Here is a 13,053-nt window from a genome sequence, read left to right as displayed (position 1 = left end):
ACAGAAGTTAGTTGCACAGTGTTAATTTCATTGAGAGTGTTAGGTGATATTGACTGTTCCCTTAACTTCATATTCAGGAAGAATAGGTATGGAAAAGAAAGACTCTTCTACTTTGTCCTCAAAATTCTTTTACAAATTATATTAGAACCACAGCTTCTTTGCCTATAAGAGACCCCTGGAGGCTATCTAATCTAATCTTCTCCTTCAAGCCAGACTGCTGCTCCCTCTAGACCAGCTAAGACTTCACACAGCTGTGACCTTCTACATCTTTTACAGACTCTCACAGGAGATTTTTAATATCTAGAGACTGAGGTTTCACAGACACTTTGAGTAAGACCACCTTTTCATCATCTCTCCTGAAGTGATATATTACTTAAACATACTTTAGTAGTGTATGAGGCAGTTAAAATCTCCATATCTTAATCTTCATTTCATGATACCTCATAGAATAATTTACCTTTCATGAGGAATGGCATTTAAATGCTTCATGTCTGGTTTATTAATGTTTTACATTCATCCTTAAACTATATGATGAAGTGGTGTGGAATATTAAACAACTCAGGCCAGATGAAAAAAGCAAACAAAATCTTTAGTTTGTTCTGATAAAACTTTTCCTGTCTAAAACGTGGCAGTAGAGGCTTTTTCCTGTCCTCCAAGTTTCCAAAGATCCACGGTGTATGGGTGCCTGAAAACCAGCACTGAATAAATACCCTGGAATCTTGTGCCTTATCATAGAATCAAACAGGTTAGAAGAGACCTCCAGGATCATCCAGTCCAACCTAGCACCCAGCCCTATCCAACCAACCAGACCACGGCACTGAGTGCCTCAGCCAGGCTTTTACTGAACACCTCCAGGGATGGTGCCTCCACCACCTCCCTGGGCAGCCCATTCCAATGGCAAATCACTCTCTCTGTTGGCTTTGACTTTTCAAAAACACACACAAAAAAAGCACTGAACAGTTTCTGAATGTTATGGTTTATTATGAAGTGCAATTTTCTGCTAATATATCATAGAATCATAGAATCAAGCAGGTTGGAAGAGACCTCCAAGATCAGCCAGTCCAACCTAGCACCCAGCTTGACCCAATCAACTAGACCATGGCACTAAGTGACTCATCCAGGCTTTGCTTGAACACCTCCAGGGACAGTGCTGCCACCACCTCCCTGGGCAGCCCATTCCAATGCCAATCACTCTCTCTGCCAACAACTTCCTCCTAACATCCAGCCTAGACCTCCCCTGGCACAACTTGAGACTGTGTCCCCTGATAGGATGTCTGCATATATAAGCAGTTTCAGACTTCTTGCTGGTTGAACAACTAATCAGCTACTCTTCTGTAGTTTATTTGGTAATTAATTACAGCTGGAAGAATGAAAAAAAAAATCCTAACCTTGTAAAACAATATAGCTCAAAGTGAAATACTCTGGATGAATTGACCTACAAAGGCAAACAGCTGAAGTAACTATAAAAAACATTTCTCCTTGAAGTCTGAAAACCAGTTGTTTCTTCTTTTTTCTGTATTCCATCATTCCATTGCATAAACTACAAAGAGCAGTAGAACTGTCCTTCCAGTAGTAATAATAGGAGTAACATGCTGTGAATATTTTGAAGTCAATGTCTCAAAGCACAAAACTTGGGTAGATGTTTTATGCAATGTGCTGCACACATGTGCTTGCACTCCATCTTGGTGAAGCTGAATAAATAGAAGTTCTACATCCCATCTTGCTCTCATAGATCTGAGAAGCAGCTGGTGTTTTGCTTTCTTCCTTGATGCTAGCTGTTTTCCATTGAACTGTGACTCTTAAGAATTTGTTCTGTTGCATCAAAAAGTCAAAGCTGGCTGGTTAGGAGATGTGCAGGAAAGCAAACATCACACTATATCTTTCCAGTATAGTGATTAACTTTCTCATATTGGTTCTACCTACATTTCATTTTCATTTCAAGAAACAAAAGGATTGATACCAACTCCTCAAACAAGATTGAGAATATCATAAAGGACAGAAAAACAGAGGGACATGTCATCTGGATTATAATCACAGCATTTCTTAGATTGGAAAAGACCTTCAAGCTCATCAAGTCCAATCATTAGTTTCATACTGACAAGTACTTGACTAAACCAAATCCCTCAGCACAACATCTAATCACTGTGAATCGCCAGCATCATCCAGTCCAACCTTCATCCCAGCATCCTTCATCACCAGACCATAGCCTCAAGCACCACATCCACTCTCCTTTTAAACACCTCCAGGGATGGCAACTCCACCACTTCCCTGGGCAGCCTGTTCCAGTGCCTGACCACCTGCTCAGTAAAGAACTTCCTTCAACCATCCAACCTAAACCTCCCCTGATGCAAATTGTCCTATAATGGAAGATCAGTAATAGACTTATCTTCCCTGTCTCAAATCCCACAGGGTGCACTCAACATCAAATCTCTGACTGCTGAACAGAATGCACATATACCAAAATCTCCCCAAGGAGCAGGTTGATTGCACTTCCAGAGGCAAAAGCTTTGTTCATAGAAATGAAGATATCCTCTGACAGAGAATGCACGAGAAGAGAAACATCACTGTCTTAAGAAAGTTTCTCAACAGATCTATTGACAAGTGCTTACTCGATATTTTTGTTTGTTTCTTTGTATGTTTTCCCCCATGTCATGATTTCAGTGCATCTGTGTGGAAGCTTTCAGGTTGTGTTGGTATGATTGATAAAGTATACTGCTATAGGTAATAGCATTGGGATGGGCTGCCCAGGGAGGTGGTGAAGTTGCTGTCCCTGGAGGTGTTCAAGAGAAGGCTGGGTGAGGCACTTAGTGCCATGGTCTAGTTGACTGGATAGGGCTGGGTGCTAGATTAGACTGGATGACCTTGGAGGTCTCTTCCAACCTGCTTGATTCTAGGATTCTATAATCCACAGCGATAGCATCCTCAGAATGATAATCCAGAATCTCTTCTGGTGATGACTTTGAGATTCAGTGTCCTTTTTCCTCTTGCCACTTTTACTTTATCTTGTGAAATAGTGTTTCAGTTCTGGCAAATATCTGTTTTTATTAATACATCAGAAATGGATCTTTTCTATCCCAATCAAATTTATCTTTTCAATTTAACATACTATACAGTTAGTAATCTCTGTGCAGCCAATAAGTGGCACATTGTAAACATCTTCTGTTTGAAGTCAGAGAGACTCATAGAATCAAACAGGTTGGAAGAGCCCTCCAAGATCATCCAGTCCAACCTAGCACCCAGCCCTAACCAATCAACCAGACCATGGCACTAAGTGCCTCATCCAGGCTTTTCTTGAACACCTCCAGGGACAGCAACTCCACCACCTCCCTGGGCAGCCCATTCCAATGCCAATCACTCTCTCTGCCAACAACTTCCTCCTAACATCCAGCCTAGACCTCCTTCAGCACAACTTGAGACTATGTCCTTTATCATGTAAGAAGTGGCCAAAATCTGATCTTCAGATTCCAATCAGAAAAACAATGACTATAGGAAAAAAAAAAAAAAATTGGATTTGAAACTAGAAACTTTGACACTTTCCTGACAAAATGTGTGAACTCATTTTGAGTCTGGAACTTGTTATAGAAAGGTTAATCTGCCATTCCAATGGAGAAGAATGTGTGATAATATTGGATCATTTCTGAATGGACAATATCCTAATTTATATATTAACTTACTGGATTCATTAGAAGGGTTTTTTTTGAGGGCAAAGGAGTTGTTTTCTTCTACCCAGAAGCTTGCAGAGGCATCACTTCAGGTAGTATATTGAAGTTTATGTGAAAATTACTTGTATAAGGAAGAAAAAAAAAAGAGAAACTTTTGTCTTTTATGAAGTTGAAAAATCAGTTTAAAACAAAATAGTGGAATACATTGCTTTTATATCTGTTTGTTTAGGGAACAGGTCTATATTGCTATTTAATATATTCTCTTGACTCAAATGTGAGGGGGAAAATGATAGTATTGGTTACCTTGAGGTACCCTAACAACAATAACATAGCTTCCACATACACCAGTGTGCTTGGCAAAGCACTGTTCTTGCACTCAATTAAACTATTGTGCTGACAGCACAAAAACGGATCCACTTTGTTGCAGGCTGACAAACATGCTTTGCCTTCCAACTTCTGTTATTCTAGCTAAGTGAAATGTAGCAAACCACTTAACTGTGTCTGTCACTGGAAAAAAATGAAATAGGAAAACATGGTTTCAAGAAAAAATATTCTAAATGCTTCTCCTATCTTTATGCAAGCAGCAATAACATTAACAATATAATTCTTATAATAAAAAGAGCTCCAAGGAACTTTTAAAAATAGATATTGCATCCTCCTTCCTTTGTATGTGGTGTCAATTCTTTATCCCTTTTTGTTATGGAAATAGAAAGTTCCCTCAATAGAAAGTGTGCTAGTTTGAAGCTAGCTAGAATGTTTTGGTGAGAGGGATTAGATCACAGGCTATGAAAGAGAAACAGGATGATGTCTACTTCACTCATAGGCTTGCTGAGAGGTATAAGAACAAGAATCCAAATATAGATAAGGGAGTAGCTTCTTCTGATTGGGAGCTCTGAGCTGCTCTCTACCCTCTCTGCCATTTCTCTGACTAATCCACTTTGCTTCCCAACGCCCTGGCCAAACCTCCATTCTTCCTTGGGACTGGGGTAAGGTTGGGAGGCGTGGGAGAAGGTGGAAGGGCAGTTGGGAGCCCCTCCTGGGGACTCAGGTTTCTGGGAGGGGAGTTGTGTTTCTGTATTAACTTTTACCTTGTCTATTTCTGTCTATAACTACATACTGTAAATATCTGCTTGTCTATTGTGCTAGCTGTAAATATAAGCTTCATTCAATTCCCTGAGCCAGCTGAACCTAGTCTGGGTGATTTCCAAAGTGTGTGTGTGTGGGGGGGAACACCCAAACCATCACAGAAAGTTCCCTCATTACAAAGTTTCCTCATAGCTGGAAAAATCAGTGTCTGGGACTGTTGTTAAGAGGTAAGACTATAGATAGACTTCCCCTCATCTAAAAAAAACAACCAAACAAACAACATTTACTACATGGCAGTCCAGATTACAGGAATGTGAATGATGTGACACATTGTAGTGATTCCTGGATACTGAGAAACTGCTTGCAGTGTTGCAGACTGCCACAGAATATGGTTGTCCTTATAAAATGAATGATGCAAATATCTGTGCTGAGGGACAGAGAAAAGCTAAAGCCTCCTTTAATTCTGCTGAGTAATACTCTGATACAGCTGTATAACTGAGTTGCTTTGACATTAATTTATCTCACTCTTCTCTCTGATGCTTTTCAGACTTCATGGAAGAAGAGTGTTTTGCCACAGTTGTCCTCAACATTCTGCCAAGTAACTGTTAGCAGCTAAAGAAAGTGACATCCCTGCGTGTGGCAACTGCCTTTAGTCTGAAGCTATTTCTCTTAAACCTAAGCCTGAGGCCCTGAATTATCATTTCCCTGCATCTTGCCAACTGCAGGGTATTATTTTTACACCTGGTTTTTTTTTTTTTACAGATGGAAGTGACTACTGAAATGAAAGACACTAAAATACTAAACTTCGTTATCAAGAGTCATGTGCCTTTTTTGTTGTAGCGTGGTTTGGTTTTTTTTCCCTACAACACTTTGACATCTCAGATAATTTAAAGAAACAACAATACTCATAGGTCTGATTCAATGTTCCAAGCTTTCGAATGTCTTTTCCATCAACTAAATTCAATTTTTTAGGTTGTAACTTATTCATCTGAAATGAAAAAAATTACTTGTTTTGCTGGGGTTTGGGTGGTTTGGTTTTTTTTGGGTTTTTTTTTTTTGTTTCTTTGGTTTGTTTTTGTTTTGGGTTTTTTTTTTTTTTTTTTTTTTGTTGGTTGGTTTTGTTGCCTTTTTCCCCCCCCTTCTGTGAAATAAAACTTAACATGTAGACAATTGCCACTTTAATGCTGTAAGCCTTCCCACCTGGGCTTCATCTGCTCCTCAACATCAACTTTCCCTAAGTTCTATGGCATGCCTGCAGAGGCCATTCAGATGTCTTGAACATGGAAGTACAGCTAAAATAACATCAGATGATGAAGTTTACATAATGTAAAGTTAAAGTAGCTGTAACTTTCCCTTTTGTCTCACCCTCACCTGCACAAGGAATACCTAGCGTTATCTTTGTCTGCCAAAAAAAGATAGCAATGAAACAAATATACTTTCACCAGATTTACTCTTCCTAATCCTCCTAAATACACTTTTTTTTTTCAAACTAAACTATTATTTCTTTGGGGTTTGTGTTTGGTTGTTTTTGTAGCCTTTTTCCCCCCCTTTTTCTTCTGTGAAACAAAACTTTACATGTAGACAATTGCCACTTTAATGCTGTAAGCCATCCCACCTGGGCTTCATTTGCTCCTCAACATCAGGGCATGGCTTTCCCTAGGTTCTATGGCATACCTGCAGAGCCATTCAGATGTCTTGTATATGGAAGTACAGGTAAGATAACACTAGATGATGAAGCTAATGTAGCTGTATTTTCCCTTTTGTCTCACCCTCACCTGCACAAGGAATATCTAGCATTATCTTTATTTGTCTGCAAAAAAAAAAAAAGACAGCAATGAAACAAATAGGGTAGGGTGTCCCTGCCCATGGCAGGGTGCTTTGAATTAGATGACCCTCTTGGTCCCTTCCAACCCTGACTGATTCTATGAAACATACTTTCACCAGACTTTCCCTAATCCTCCTAAACACACATTTTCTTTAAAACTAAACTATTATTTGTTTCTTTGGGGTTTGTGTTTGGTTGGTTTTGTAGCCTTTTTCCCCCCTTTTTCTTCTGTGAAACAAAACTTTACATGTAGACAATTGCCACTTTAAAGGCATCCCACCTGGGCTTCATTTGCTCCTCAACATCAGGGCATGGCTTTCCCTAGGTTCTATGGCATAACTGCAGAGCCATTCAGATGTCTTGTATATGGAAGTGCAGGTAAGATAACACCAGATGGTGAAGTTAATGTAAAACTAATGTAGCTGTACTTTCCCTTTTGTCTAACCCTCACCTGCACAAGGAATACCTAGCATTATCTCTGTTTGCAAAAAAAAAAAAGATAGCAATGAAACAAATATACTTTCACCAGATTTACTCTTCCTAATCCTCCTAAATACACTTTTTTTTTTTTTTTTTTAGACTAAACTGCTATTTCTTTGGGGTTGTGTTTGGTTGCTTTTGTTACCTTTTTTCCCCCTTTTTTTTCTGTGAAACAAAACTTTACATGTAGACAATTGCCACTTTAAAGGCACCCCACCTGGGCTTCATTTGCTCCTCAACATCAGGGCATGGCTTTCCCTAGGTTCTATGGCATAACTGCAGAGCCATTCAGATGTTTTGTACATGGAAGTACAGGTAAGATAACACCAGATGATGAAGTTAATATAAAACTAATGTAGCTGTATTTTCCCTTTCATCTCACCCTCACCTGCACAAGGAATATCTAGCATTATTTGTCTGCAAAAAAGATAGCAATGAAACAAATAGGGTAGGGTGTCCCTGCCCATGGCAGGAGGCTTGGAACTAGATGATCCTTGTGGTCCCTTCCAGCCCTGACTGATTCTATGAAATATACTTTCACCAGACTTACTCTTCCTAATCCTCCTAAACACACATCTATTTAAAACTAAACTATTATTAGTCATGAAAAGGGGAAATAATACTTATTCTCAAGTGATGTTTTGAGTTGTTGAAGCCAGCAAATTTGACTTTTATAGCAAACTGATGGCATTTGAAAAAAACATCTATAAGGAAGTTGATTTGTTAACAGAGACAGTGTTGACAGATACTCAGATTACAGAAATTAGTATAGCACCAAAGTCATTATTTCTATGCAAATTTGAAAGAACTGAGATTCTGCCTTTCACAGGTAGCATAGTCAAATTTTCTTTCAGCAACATATGTACAAAGAACAGGAAGAGCTCACATTTGTATATACAAATAGGTAAAACATCAACAGCATACCAAACTAAAGAAGGTTTCTTTTTACTTTCATTTTATCAAGTGTTCAGTTGTTCAGTTTAACATACATATGTAGACATGGAGTAATTAAGATGATCCTTTACTCTACAAATAGAAATTGGAGGGGGGGGGGGGGAGGAAGAAAAAGTCATGCATAGTCAGTTTACAAAAGATTTGCTTAGAGGAAGATAAAAGCAGGTCAGAATTTGTGTTTTGGCAGCATGTCAAGTCATGCACAGAAACTGAGGGGTTTTACTGGGAGAGTTACTTCTGTCCATATGACAAGAGTGAGAAGCACTGTGTTTAATTTCCAAACAGTTCCAAACTTGTGCATGCAGGAATTGTTTCCTCCATTCAAAAGTGACCTTTAAGAAAAAGACCTTTTAAAAACTAATTTTTTTTTTAATCTTTCTTTTTTTTTTTCCTCCTTCCACAGGTAGAGAGTAGTTTCTTGATTTGCTTGAAAGGCAGCCAGGAATAAGCTTTTTTTTTTTTTTTTTTCATGAGTTAAACAAACAAAAAAAAATACACATAATAAATAGTAAATATAAATCTAGCAACAATTCATTGCAAAAATAAACATTCAGCTTTCTACTATCTTTTAACCTATTTTTTTTCCACAACACTTTATTTTTCATCTAATTTCATAAAATAGAACATATTTTGGGTTTGTACAATTATCTAAATACTATTCTTCTTTCTCAGGTGTATACATTGTTGTAGTTATCATGTCTGGGAGCTCCTTTTGGGTAGGATGTGAGACAGAATCTGTATTTGCACTTGGAATTTCCTAACCACAGCAAACTAAATTCCTCCAAGAATAAAGGAAAACCAGAAGCTGGTTTTATATATATATATATATAAAATTTGAACTTATTAGACACAGTAATATATTTACAGCTGATTCTCAGTAGAATTTTCAAATTGCCCAGGTTTATGAGTTGAGACACCAGTGATGCACGAGATTTTCTAGCAGCAGCTCAAGAAATGATTGTCCAAACTTAAGTAAAGCTATCAAATAGGGCAAGCAGCAAAAGACTTGCTTTTTTTATTGGTTGGAGTGGATGGGTAAACACAGTTATGTATTTCTTCTTCTACATACCAATACTGTATGACATTCTGCATAAAACACTTAAACATCTGCAGGCTCTGGGTACATACACAGAAATATTTTTGTCTGTGTGTTGTTTTTTTGTTGCTATTGTTGTCAATTTGTGGGGTATATTTAACTGGCATTTAATATTTCAACTCCTTCCACATTTACTACCAGAATATTCTAACTGGCATTTATTATGACGATACTTCAACTCCTTTCGTATTTACTGCCAGAGTATGTTAGGTGTGGTTGTAGACAATGGACATGTATGCAGTGCTTATACTAACCTAACCAATCCACCCTAGCCTTGTAACTGCAAACACAGGTGTGTTTTGGTTTTTGTGGGGTTTTTTTGTTTGCCTCTTTTGGTTTTGTTTCTTAAAACAAGATAAAGAATCTAATTAAACCTGATGAAAACAGGGGGGGGGAAAAGAAGCAAGCAAACCAGAACAGAAAAGGTAAGAAATACTTTCTCATAGGTTGCATACAAAATGGAGAGTGCCATGCACAACTTTCAGAAATGTTGAGGAACAGAGCAAAAAACAATCTTCCACATACAGTTCAGTCACACAAAGTTCATGATCAACTCAGGATGAGACATATTGCCTGCACACAACTCCATGGCTCCCCACAGTTAGGAACAGAGCAATAAGCAATCTTCCACATACAGTTCAATCACACAAAGTTCACGTTCAGCTTGGGATGAGACATATTGCCTGCACACAACTCCATCGCTTCCCACAGTTAGAAATAAGCAATCTTCCACGTACAGTTCAATCACATAAAGTTCATGATCAACTCGAGATGAGACATATTGCTTACACACAACTCCATGGCTCCCCACAGTTAGGAATACAGCAATAAGCAATCTTCCACATACAGTTCAGTCTCACAAAGTTCACGTTCAACTTGGAATGAGACATACTGCCTACACACAACTCCATGGCTTCCCACAGTTATCCCTGAGGTTGGTTTTTTTCACTAGGATTACTGCTGTGCTTACGTTCTGACTGTTGACATGTTACAAGAAGGCACTTTTATTTCCAACAGTTCCCACTTAAAATAGAATTACAGAAATTTGGACCCAGCCCAACACACTATCACTTCACGTCTGCTGCTCCAAGACTTCCAGGTAGTCAGGCTCAGCATGTAAATTAGCTTTGAGTTCAAAATACTCATTCTTAGTTTGTTCTAGAAAAACCTTTCTTGGCCTGGAGTACATGAGTGTCTCCATCAGCTTCAGCTCCTCATGCGTTCCAGGATAACAGACATCCATATCAGGTTGGAGCTGAACAATATTTTTCCTTAGGTATTCCGTGATCCCTAGCTGCTGCAGTTCTCTCTCTTTTTCAAGAATGTTTCTATACAAGCAGCTGGCATCCTGAAAACACAGGAATTCAGCAGACTGATCTGTAGCTTTATATTTGACATTTGAACCCATGAGAGGTGAGCTGTTCTCTCTTTCCAGGAGACTTCGGCAGAGATGTTTGCAATCGTTAGCTTCCTTCTCGCTTCCCTCCTCCTGTTGTTCAGTATGCTTGGGGCTGAAGGATGGGCTGTGGTAGACCTGAACCATGGGAGTAACCATATGCTGCTCGTAGAGCCCTGCAGCTGGGCGCTCTGTTGTGTGGTGTGTTGTCTTGCGCCCATACATGCTGTACTGCAGGTGAACTGGGCTATTATCCCTCATTTGTTCATCCACCTGTTTCTTTTTGCACCTTCGCCGCCGATGCAGAACAAGAACAACTATTCCTGCAGCACAAAATACGATAGTTATAAAGACAACTAGAAGTCCTAATATTAGAACAGAAAGTGGGATAGCATCTGTAAGGGACCAGAGGATGGTGTCTGCAGTGTTGGTAGTGGTAGACGAAGTTGTCACAACTACAGAACTGGCACGTGTTGGTAGGGCAGGGCTGTTTATTAGACCTGGACACAAGACTTCACTATTAAGGGATTTCAGTTCCTTTTTGGCTAGGTGTCCTGGAGATTTGCAAAAAATATTACCCATCATTGTATTCTTACTCAGTTTTTGTATCCATTTTTGAAGCCCAACTGAATCACAAGTACAGTCCCACGGGTTGTCTTCAAGTTCAATTTGTACCAGCATATGCAGTTCATCTAAGATAGTGCTCACAGGCAAATGAGCAAATTGATTTGTTTTCAGATTTAATCTGGCAAGTGGAACACCTGAAAAGATGTGAGGTGGCAAAGTCTGCAGAAGGTTGTTATTTAAGTAAAGGACCTTAAGTTTTGGCATCGCATTAAATGTTCCTGGCAAGATCTCCTTGATTGCATTATATTCAAGGTACAAGTACTCAAGGTGCTGAAGACCAAGAAAGAGATTCTGACTTATCTTTGTAAGATGATTACCATTGAGATATAATTTCTGCAGTCTGGTCAGATTCATAAAGGATCTTTCCTCAAGGAGTTCAATACGATTGTTCCCCAAGTGAAGCATTTCCAAGGTGGCATAGTCCACAAGATCTGATTTCAGTAACATCTGAATAATGTTTCCAGCTAGAATAAGCTTTTTAGGATTTGGAGGAGGGGGTCCTAAGTCAGACAAGCTTTCAATGTTTCTCTCCTGGCAGTGCATGAGAACTCCTGAGAGCATATAGCTGGTGCAGTGACAGGGGATGGGACAATAGATTCCTGGAAACTGAGTAGTAGGCTTTGAAGTATGAAGCACTAAACTTGGTTCTTTAGTTGGAGCTTTCAGGATAGGAATCACCTTAGTTGATAGGTGACTTTCACTGACAGAGGTGGTTACAACCAAGGGCAGAGACCCTGAAGGATCTTCAAGTTCGTTGACAGGATGCGTGGGACAAAGTGATTCTTCTTTCAACCGGCTTAAGATGCTGCCTTTGATAACTGGAGGACTATTGCATACGACATCACCTATTATTGACTGAGGAGGCATGTTTTCTAGCCATATTTTCAGCTGCAGCAAATCACAGTTACAGGCCCACTTATTGTCTTCCAACTGAAGGTCTAGTATTCTACCAATGTGTTCCAAAAACCCAACGTAAGGCAGTGTCTGTAACTGGTTTCCACGAAGATCTAAATGGGTCAGTGGCACAAAGCGAAATATGTTTGGAGGAAGATACTCAATGGCATTGTCATTCAAAATAAGCACTTTAAGCCTGTTGAGCTTGCTAAAGGCACTTGCTTCAATCACTGTGATGAAATTGTTGTCTGCTTGAAGAAACTCCAAATTTTCCAATCCATTAAACGTATCTTCTTTAAGTGTTTCTAAAGAATTGTGATTGATATGAAGTTGCTTTAGAAGGCTGAGACCATTGAAAGCCCCAGGATCAATATCTGCAATATTGTTGAAACCAAGATGTAAAGAGATAGCATTGACAAGGCCAGCAAAATCATTGACATGTAACATAGTCAAGCCATTGTTTAGCAGATTAAGATGGAAAGGCCGTGACGGTGGGACATTTATTTCTGATACCAACTTGATACCTCTTTCTTCACAGTTTATAACCATGGTATCATCCTTTTCTTCACAGGAACACAACCTCTGGCAAGATCCTCTGACCGAAGAAAAAGGAGACTGTGACTGGAAAGGATCAGATGCGATCACAACTGAATGTAGAATAAAAATCCACAGCTTCATTTTGCCCAGTGGATTCTATAAAGAAGAAATGAGAAAAAAAAAAAAAAAAAAAAAAAAGGGGGGGGGGGGGGGGGAGGGAGGGAGGGAAGAAAAAAAAAGGGGAAAAAAAGCAATAGATTCATTATTTCATGGGTTGGTTTTGTTTGCATGTGTTTTTTTTCCTGGGGCGGGGAGAAGCAATAACCATTGCTAGTACTTGTCGTCAAGCTACCCTCACTTTCAAGCAGTATCACATTGGGAAAACACATTTGATTGATTTTCTAACCAAACATACTTACAGTAATGTACTGAATCTATCAACACAGTCATAAGGGTTTGCTTCAGTACTTTCATGCTGATGCACCAAAACAGGAGG

At 39.1% G+C, this 13,053-nt stretch overlaps 1 protein-coding gene across 1 annotated transcript; it reads right to left on the bottom strand.

Moving 5' to 3' along the window:
- Nucleotides 1-7,874: 7,874 nt before the first annotated feature.
- On the bottom strand, nucleotides 7,875-12,698 carry SLITRK6 (SLIT and NTRK like family member 6). Its single transcript, XM_064143906.1, has one exon. The coding sequence runs from the start codon at nucleotides 12,696-12,698 to the stop codon at nucleotides 10,176-10,178; it is 2,523 nt and encodes an 840-aa protein (XP_063999976.1). The 3' UTR covers nucleotides 7,875-10,175.
- Nucleotides 12,699-13,053: the final 355 nt, after the last annotated feature.

The sequence above is a fragment of the Pogoniulus pusillus genome, chromosome 5 (assembly GCF_015220805.1).
Source record: "Pogoniulus pusillus isolate bPogPus1 chromosome 5, bPogPus1.pri, whole genome shotgun sequence".
NCBI lineage: Eukaryota > Metazoa > Chordata > Aves > Piciformes > Lybiidae > Pogoniulus > Pogoniulus pusillus.
This window is presented reverse-complemented; position numbering and strand designations above follow the sequence as displayed.